Raw genomic sequence first — 10,726 nt, forward strand, 5'->3', positions numbered from 1 at the left:
ACATATCAGCACAATACGAAACATTTTATTATATTAAAATTTGGTAATATTATCCAAAGTCCCGATTTGTAATTTTTTTTTTTTTTAGTAAAAACAAACAAAATATTTATACGTATATAAATATATTTATATGTATACTCTTGGAAATGACAATTTAGCTTAATATTTACAAGTAACAATTATAATAATATTAATGATAAAAATAAAACTGTTATATAATATTATAATAGAACGAAGTTTGAAAACGAAATGTATTTACAACGGAATTGTCTAGTCGATATGTTATAAATAATATACAATAATATGTAGTTGAGTAGTATAATAAAATCTATGTCTTGTTGTAAACCGATGTTATTACTTGTACAACGCGTTGGCTAAATACATCGCAAACTACCTATAATTTCATTAAACGTCGTATATTTAACGTTCGTTAATACTATTCTTTATTTTGTATATGTTTTTTTTTTCTTATGGCTGATAAACACATTCCCTCGAACAGTCTAGTGATACTGGCGGACTAGATGGCGAACTCTATTACTTTGCGTAACACAGGCCCGCGATCAGTCGCCCGGCCGACGGTGCACCGGGTCAGCCCGCCGTTCAGCCGTACACCGATGGCGGCTGCGACTCGGACAGCGGAGCCGCGAACTCGTCGAACCGTATGGTCGTCTCCGCGCCGGTCACTGTGGTCTGCGGTTGCGTGTCGGTCCGACCGGGTATCGGGGTGAAGTATCCGGTGGTTTCCACGTACGATTGCCCGTCCAGCGGTAACGTCGAGCCCACCGGCAACGTGGTGCGCTGCTGGTGCGACGTCTGCAGGCTCAGGCTCCGGCCGTTCGGCGTGGCCGCGACTGGCGCCGAGTTGGACGACGCGCCGTATGGTTGCTCGGGCGACGGTGTCGTGAACGTGGGCAAAGATGACAGCGGGGAACCACCTGTGTACGGGAACTGCGACTGAGAGCCGCCGCCGCTTTGCGTGGACGGCGTCGGGAACGGTATCGAAGGGCTGCTGTAACTGTACCCACCGCCGGCGCTTTGCGTGGACGGCGTCGGGAACGGTACCGAAGGGCTGCTGTAACTGTACCCACCGGACGTGGACTGCGGCTGCGTCTGCGGTTGCGCGGGTTGCGTTTGCGGTTTGAACTGAGCCTGGGTGATTTGGTTCTGGGTGGGACTGCTGTAACTGTACCCCGGCTGAGTCTGCGTCGGTCTGGACGTGGTCGTCACCGGCACGCCCGTATAAATGTAGCTGCCCTGCGGCCTCTGAGTGGACTGCGGCCTGGGAGGACCGTAGTTGTTCGACGGTGGCGCCGGTGGCGATTGCGATGGTTGAGCTTGTTGTGGCGCGCCGTACGTAGGCTGCGGTGCTGCAGCGGGTTGCTGCGGAGGGTTGTACGAATAACCAACACCCTGCGGTGGCGGGTTTTGGGGTTGCGGTTGGGACGGCACGAACGCGGGCTGCTTGGGTTGTTGCGGCTGTGGGGCCGCCGGCTGCCTCGGGGGCTGTTGAGGCGGTTGACTTGGTCTCGAGCTCGGTGCGTTATAAGAATAGCCTTGGAACTGATTGTTTGGCTGCGACTGGACGGGCGCAGAGTTGTATGAATAACCGTTTTGATTCTGTTGTGTTTGGGATACGCCCAAAAGTTGTTCAGGTATGTTGAACGACTGAGATGGAATTCCAAAGCTGATCGACTGCACTACAGTGGGTTGATTGGCATTATTGAATACCGGCGGTTTTGGCGCTGATGACGGACTAAGTTGTTGTGGTAACCCGTAGTTCGGTTGAGGTTGTTGCTGTTGTGGATGGTTACAGTTCGGTGGAGATGGACGTTGCTGTTGAGGTGCTGATGGTTTACTACTCTGTGGGGGTTGTGGTGATGGTTGTTGCTGTTGAGGTGGTGGTCCATAACTTGGCCGAGGTTGCGGCTGAGGTTGTGGTTGAGGTTGTTGTTGTGGTGGAGGTCCATAACTTGGTCGAGGTTGTGGTTGAGGTTGTTGTTGTGGCGGTGGTCCATAACTAGGCCGGGGTTGGGGCTGAGGTTGCTGTTGTTGTGGAGGTCCATAATTTGGTTGTGGTTGTGGCTGGGGTTGTTGTGGCTGTTGTGGAGGGCCATAATTCGATTGAGGTTGTGGCTGGATTTGTTGCGGTTGTTGTGGAGGCCCATAATTCGATTGAGGTTGTGGCTGTGGTTGTTGTTGTGGTGGGGGTGGGGGTGGTCCATAATTTGGTCGAGGCTGCGGCTGAGATTGCGGCTGAGGTTGCGGTTGAGGTTGTTGCTGTTGTGGAGGTCCATAATTCGGTTGAGGTTGTTGTTGCGGTGGTCCATAAATTGGCCGAGGTTGAGGTTGTTGCTGCGGTGGAGGTGGTCCATAATTAGGTTGAGGTTGAGGTTGTTGTTGTAGTGAAGGTCCATAATTTGGCTGTGGTTGTTGTGGTTGTTGTGGAGGCCCGTAATTTGACTGAGGTTGTGGCTGGGGTTGTTGTTGTTGTGGAGGTCCATAATTTGGCTGTGGTTGTGGCTGGGGTAGTTGTGGTTGTGATGGTGGTGCTCCATAACTCGGTTGTGGTTGTGGCTGGGGTTGCTGTTGTTGTGGAGGTCCATAATTTGGCTGTGGTTGTGGCTGGAGTAGTTGTGGTTGTGATGGTGGTGCTCCATAACTCGGTTGTGGTTGTGGCTGGGGTTGTTGTGGCTGTTGTGGAGGCCCATAATTCAATTGAGGTTGAGGCTGGATTTGTTGCGGTTGTTGTGGAGGCCCATAATTCGATTGAGGTTGTGGCTGGGGTTGTTGCGGCTGTTGTGGAGGACCATAATTTGGTTGTGGTTGTGGTTGGGATTGTTGTGGTTGTTGTGAAGGCCCATAATTCGGTTGAGGTTGTGGCTGGGGTTGTTGTGGTGGTTGTGGAGGCCCATAATTCGGTTGAGGTTGTGGCTGGGGTTGTTGTAGTTGTTGTGGAGGCCCATAATTTGGTTGAGTTTGTGGCGGGGGTTGTTGAGGTTGTTGTGGAGAACCATAATTTAGCTGAGGCTGTTGAAATGGTTGCTGTAATTGAGGCGGAGGTCCATAATTTGACTGCAGTTGTTGTGATTGTTGTTGTGGTTGTAAGTACCCTTGTTGTGGTCGTTGCTGTGGTATTTGTTGTGAAGAACTATAACTTTGTTCGATACTCTGTACAGAACTATAGCTTTGTTGAGATTCCGCTCCACTTAAAATTTCATGTGAATTTCCAAAACTATGTAATGATTGTAACTGTGTTGCATCTTTTATGTCTTGTACATTAAGATCAGATCCAGAATCAAAAGATTGTCGGTAACTAGGTGTACTAGATGGAGATGATGAACTAGCTGTTGGTTGGCGTTGAAAAGGATTCTGAAGCAATTGAGATGAAATAGATGCTGAAAAGTAAAAAAAAAAAGTTATAATTAGATAAATTAAATTAATTTTTAAATATAATTTAGGAGATAACACATTTATAAATTCTATATTTTATTAACTATTATATTCATTTTAATTAGTTAGATTAACAGTAAAATGTACACTACAACTTGTTCAAATAACTTTAAAAAATATAAACATTAAAATATTATAGAAAATATATCCAATATAACAGTTATATGCTGAAAAACCGGAAAATAATATTAAAAATATCAAATATAAATAATTAATTATTTAATGTTAAAAGCTTTCAAAAGTATTTTACTTATTGTTAAATTTGTTGGCTTATCATTTTTTTTTTAAATTTTAAAAACTCATTGATTAATTATATTTTATAATTTAATTTAGTACTAATAACATACGCAGGCTTTAATATATCTCATCATAAAAAAAAAAAATTATAACTATTTTTAATATAGTTACTATATCGGATATCATTATAAAATACATTTATTTGTACAAAATGTCTTAGAATTAAACGACTGTTTTTTAAATATATTTATGTGGGTATATGTATTTATATCATACTTAAATATATAATATAACATAATAATCAGTTCGGTTCTGAATGCCATTAGGTACGCATGTTATTTTACTAGTAATATGCTCGCGGTTTTCAAATACGAATCGTCTATAGTTCATAATACCACCCTATTATGTTGTTTCAATCGAACAAAAATTGTATTTACAATAATAACAAAAGAAATCTCTCTACATCTCCTCTCTCACCAAAGATAGAAGATAATAAATCCAAAATTTTCTCTAGTCGAAATTGGTTCGCTGTTCACGTTAAGTCCGACGAAGTCGATGTAAACACAAGTAAAAAAAAACGTCCAAATTCGCAATGGCAATTGACACGATTAAATGACCGCTCGTTTACATTAAACATGTGGACAATTTCTCTAGCTACAACTCCAACCTGTTGACCATATTAGACTCTACTGATTTCATTTGTAAGTGCATGCCCTCGTATATTATCAGACGATAATGTAGACACATGTATTTCCATGTTCAGTACAAATTGCTATTAAATCATTTAATGGAAAATGGCATATATGTTTAATATCCATTATAATTTTACATCGGGGAAAAAATAGCAAATATGCGTATAATCATGTTAATTAAGTAAATAATTTATCATTGTTCTTGCTATTTTGCCTTACAAAAAATATTTTTTGTGTTAATTTTTTTTCTAAAATGCGAACAACCAATATCATAACAAATTTTTAATAAAAATATAAACGTTTTTCTTTGATCATAATAAGTGTATTACGAGTTACATAAATTATAAACGATATAGTATTCGTTTGCCTAAAATATGGTATGTCTGATATTACTATAACGACCTATGCTCGAAATGAGAATAGTTATTATTGCAGGAGTGTTAATTTATTTATGAAAAAAAAAAAAATAAAAAAACGAAAATATCGTCTCCAGTCATTTCTTGTTTCGATACATATCAGTCAAATATTATTCGTTAGCTACGCATAGTTATTGTAAATATTCACATGACCACCTCACACTGTCTTCATCATTGCTGGTCCTTCTGAATTGGGACACAACCTCATAAACATACACAATATAAAGCGTTTTTCGGATAAAGCACCCTTGCCACTTTTTTTCGAAGATAACTAAAAAGCTACAAATAACTTGGAAATATATAAGATTGAGTACTTTTTAAATTCTAAATTGTTGAAAAATTATGACCTCCAAAAAGTCCACGACAATGCACTAATTTTTAATCTTACGGACACACCCAGAGATACTGTCATCATTATCCATGATGTGTAAAATGTAGCTAGATCACTTTTCAAATTCTTGTGATTCTTCAGTCAGATGTATATATATTATATGCAATGTTAGCCACACCGCCACTAACAAAGGTTGCTCCGAATTTAAAAATCTCAAACGTATAAATATTTTATATAGACATCTCATATCTACTCATTCATCCAAAAATAAAAAAATAATTCTCCTAAAACCTCCTTTAATACCACTTCCACCGAACCATCATATGCTTATATCACCTCCTCCGATATTTATAATTCTCCGATATTAATAATATTAAAACATTATTTACCTCATTTATTTCCGAATTTTTCAATATCATAAAACTCTTTTCTTTTCTTACTTCATAATTAAATAAATCCAAAATATAATTATCTCTACTCGCTGTAATTATGTTATTCACATTGTTAACCTTTATCTGTGTAATAATAGCTTATATTTTGTTGTTATCTATTCTAATATTTTATATGCGTAACGATTACCTACATTATTAAATAAAAAAAATCATGCATATTGTGTTGTTATTTCAGTATATATTGTAATATTGTAACTGTCGAACTATGATAGTCATTCTGAAAGTCTAAAAAAAAAAATAAAAATAAAAAATATGAAAGACGGATTATATATTTTATGAAAAATCACACCAGAAAGAATCATAAAAATGCTGTCAGTTGTTTATAACGAATAAAATCTCTCGTAAAGATTAAGATACTATATATTTACGAGTATGTATATAAAGTCACATGGTTAATGTATGTCATTACATGATATGATGCTGTTAACTTTAAAATTGATTTTAATTTGTAATGTGTTTTTAAAAATATATTTTAATGGAAGTATAAAACTTAAATTTTATAATTTTCTTAGACTCTTTATAATTAATGATTATAACCTTATGTATGGTATGTAATGCTCCAATAATTAAACTATAATATAACATACCATTGCTTCATGTCAACATATATTTAAGCGAAAATTATAAAAAAAAAAAATTAAATACATTATATTTAAATCAATAAATTGTACTTATATTTAGTATATTAAGTGAAGCTAAGATCATTTTGATTTTATAATTAATTTTTAAATTTTATAGATTTTACCTAAAAGGTACTTTAAAATATCTAGTTCCCAAATATTCTTAATATTTTTTCCGATATAAAAATATTAACAAAAAAGGTAAACATGGAATTACATTAAATTTAGTCCAGAAAATGTTATTATGTTTCTTCTTAAAAATATATAATATTGGATTTAATAGCTTTCATATTGATTAGAAGTCCACAAATTTAACTTGTGTTGTGTAAAGATGATTTGAATCGGTTCAAGTTTAAGATTATGTCATTATAATTGTTTCTTCCCATGAATATTAACGAGCAGTTTTTATCAATATGGGCATTTTGTTACATTTAATTTTAAAATAAAATAAATATTTACCTCATTTTGTATTTTACAATCAATTAAAGTATAAACTATCAAACGTTACATCGAAAAATTGTATTTATCCCAATTAAAATTACGTTGTGAGATAAATATTCAATATACTTTGTCTAAGAATCGTTTTATGAGTGTGATGAATTTTTGTTGTTTTTTTTTTTTTCAAATCTATTGAAGAATATAGTATAATTATTACACAATTGTCTATAAAATAACATCCATTAAGGTTTGAAGTGATCTGCGCACTCATATTTCCGTGTACCTGTATTTCCAGTATCTCATAGTTTTATTAATTTTTTGTTCACATCAATTAGATTTTATATTTGTAAAAATCATTTTTCAAATTAGTTTGCAGTAGTTTTTTTTTTTTAATTTAACTGTACTATGTTCAATATTATCTTTTCTTATATCTTACGAAAACTATATGATTCCTTAGTATGATCCCTTTAGAAAATTAAAAATATTTAAATATTGACCATTCGGTCACTAAACTAAATTGTTGACGTTGTAATAATTAACAATTTATCTAAATTTATTTATGTGACTGTATCATAAATTAATATCATTTTTGTAAATCATATAGTGCTCACCGTAAAATACTGAAACTTATTTTTTTACAGTGACTATACCAAAACAAATATTCGATGGATATTCATTTTTATTATAATATTATAATAAATTATTTGAGTATAATTACTTGTAGAAATAAAGTGATTTTTCTAAACAAGTAAAAAAAAAAACAAATTAAATGTTGTACGAGCTAAAAATAATAATTGTGATAAAGAACATTTGTTGCTGTTGTGTAATGGTTTTTGTAAAAATTTGAAAAATAATCTTCAGTTTGTTTACTTCGTATGATTGCTTATCGTGTAATTGGTAATTAATAACATACTTCAAACACGACCGTTCGACAAATTTAGCAAATCAGGAAAACGTAAACAATATGACTGGCGTGTAACAATATTGTCTCACATTTTTTGCACTATATTTTTGCGGCCTTCTCGGTTACGGTTATCATCAAATCACCATTGTGCCCGCCACTTGTTATTGTCTAAACGTTGTTCAATCGCTGCTAGTTCTTACGCCGTGACATTTAATTATTCAGATCCTGTTCAAATGGCTACCCTTTATTTGTTCCTTTGCTTATCGAGTTTGTGTGCATCGATTTTTTTCTCTTTTTTACAAAACTAAACCTGCGTGTAAGAGTTATTCGCAACGAACACGCTTTGTTTTGAAATGTCGATAAAATGAAATTATATTATCCATGAACACACGTTTCGATTATTATAATACGTAAACGCGCTTTGAGGTATACCTAAATATGCACTTGACATATAATCGTATACATTATAAATTTAAATATTCATGAAACAAAAAAAAAAAAGGAAAACCCAAACAAATGTGAACGCATACAATAAAATATATGTTACAATACGGAGACTATTAGTCCAGCAATTTAAGGATCATGTGTTGAGAAAAAATGAAAGAAAAATGCAAAAGACAGAAATATGAGTAAATCGTACATCATTTAGAATTTCTGTAAACTGTTGATCGATGTAAAAAATGACTATGTATAATATCGTATTCGAATTTCATGCGAAATTCTCAGTACAATTATTATTTAGTATATTTTCCTAATAACCAATTTTCTTTCTTGCACAACACAGACGGTATATTTGCGAATAAAGAGAAGCTTATCAGATCAAATTGATAAAAATGAAAAAAAAAAATTAACATTTTATGTTAGATCAATAATAAATAAATTGCACACATCTAAATATGACGAGATGATCATGTGTGTTCGTACTTTGGTATGTATCATATGATTGTTTAAATATATGTATAAATTACAGTTAAAACCCGGAATCGGTTAATAATTTTAACTAGTCAAACTATAATTGAATTAGGACTTTAATAGTGATACTAGTTTTAAAATACATTTATGCAACAAAAATTAATTTGAAATAAGTATAATTGGTTTTGACAAGTCAAACTATCGTGGTATTTAGAGATCATACGATTTTTTCCATATACTTTTTGAAGCAAAATACTTAGTCATAGCCAGCATTTTATATTTGATATTTGATCGTCGACCGGTCAAAGTTATCTTAATTTATTTTCATAAATTATGCCATACAACCCTAAATGGCACGATAGTTAGCCTTGCAAAACAAATAATAAAAATAATACTTATTTCAAATAAACTTTTGTTCTAAAATCGTATTTTTAAACTAGTAACAACATTGAAGTCCTGGTTAATTCTAGTTTTAAAACTAGTCCAAAATCAGTTTTGACGAAACTGATTTGTGAAAACTAGTTTTGATGAATGTCGGATCTTAACTGTAACATGTACACAGAGATAGCGTATAAATTATGTATAGCAACAAGACCATTGTGAATGCAACTAGTCTAAGATAGACTTCGTTGGGCTCTTTGAAATTCTTCCGAGTTCACGGATTGATAGACGGACGACGATGGTCGTGAAACGATCAAGGATATCGGTTCGACTACGAAGCGACGGAAATCGTGAAAACAGATTTTCACTCGACATTTCGAAATGTACTCGCGAGAACGGACACTTTACAAATTGACATACTCGTATAAGATTTACACCATTTCGGGTCGAACGGATAAGTCATAACAACGTGGGTGGGCACGTGCAGCCCATGTGTCTAGCGGCTCTGGTAACCGATCCGCAGGCATTTATGAATGCTTCGTTCAAAAGATGATGATTTTCGTTGTCGATGTTACGCAGTGATAGGAAACGGGAGTGGGTCGATTGGCAGTACTGAAGAAACACTCGTTTTTCGTTCTAACTACTGTTATCCATCTCGTTCGGCGAACATTCGGATCCGTCTGGATTGCGTTAGGCTTACAGGTCGAGATGATCGCGTGTCCTGGAAATGGACCGCGGCCGAGTCGGACGCAAGCAGACGGAAGAGCGGCCGCCGGGTGACGTCATCGGGGCCGACGTCGTTATCGTAACAACCGGAGTGGGCATCGTTACACGCGTGACGGCGCGCGCGGTCAGCACCTCTGGGGCAACGGACCGCAACGCGCAACACCGCACAACCGGCCGCGGTCGGTTTCCGGCAACGGTCAGCAGTCGCGCCGCGGCCTCTTTCCGATGCATAACGGCCGCGCGTCTTCTCGACTGTCTGTGTGACTAGGAAGCGAACGACGACGCTCGCACGGCCACCCGCGAGACCGTCTCCCGTGTCCAATCGAACCCGGCAACGGTTCAACGAGCACCGCACCCATCCGCCCCCCCGTGTGCAAGTCGCCCGGTGTCTCGTTGGCTCCGAAGTCCTGCGCACGTTCAACAGGGTCGGCGAGATCTTTCGAGGGCCCTGGGACTCAGTGGCAACGAAACCCACTTCTTTCCCTAGCCCACCAACATCCTTGACATTATTTTTAAAAATACATAAATTGAAGAATACTAAAAAATCATTAAAGACTGAATCGCCCGGCTACTTATGTTTCACCAACTCGAATTTCAGATTGACAAATTTTAATAGGCTTTTCTCTATTGTTAAGATAAACTAAAATTGATTTAAGCAATTCAGCATTTTTTATCTATTTGTCGTGTGAAATTTGTCATATAAACCTTTTCACCGCGCTACTGTCGGGGCTGATCGGTTCCGGATCCTCTTTGCTTGCACTTGTTCGGCCAAAACACACATACTACTTGTAAATACTTTAGTACAATATAAATATTCAAACTCGCTTATGCTACGGCGAATGAAATTATAAATAAAATATTGTATAAAAGGTTGATACGTCGGTTTAGCCTTTTCGACGTAAGGGCGACGGGACTCTGGCCATCCCTGTCCCACCCTCTCATCGGCCCTAATCGGGCGAAAACCATTTTGAAATGCTGGAATATCTAAACGTCGGCCACCTATGGGGTTACTGTGGTTATTGTCCAAAAAATATTGATAACGCAACAAAGCTTACACACACGGTTCGTCAGCCAAACTTCGACCCGATTCATTCTGCATCGTCGTTAATTTTATTTTTCCGTCATTTGGAAATGCTGATTGGCAATACTTGTGGGGGGGGGGGGGGG

General features: G+C 36.7%; 1 protein-coding gene across 1 annotated transcript in view; it reads right to left on the bottom strand.

Annotated features, from left to right (window-relative positions):
- Nucleotides 1-64: 64 nt before the first annotated feature.
- LOC112682537 (extensin-like) overlaps nt 65-10,726 on the bottom strand; it is a 15,998-nt gene continuing 5,336 nt past the window's right edge. The window contains exon 3 of the mRNA XM_025553169.1: nt 65-3,395. Coding sequence (XP_025408954.1) covers nt 601-3,395 — 2,795 coding nt within the window. The 3' untranslated portion in view covers nt 65-600. The remainder of the gene's footprint in view (nt 3,396-10,726) is intronic.

This window comes from Sipha flava, unplaced genomic scaffold, assembly GCF_003268045.1.
Source record: "Sipha flava isolate LNK unplaced genomic scaffold, YSA_version1 206_pilon_pilon, whole genome shotgun sequence".
Lineage (NCBI taxonomy): Eukaryota > Metazoa > Arthropoda > Insecta > Hemiptera > Aphididae > Sipha > Sipha flava.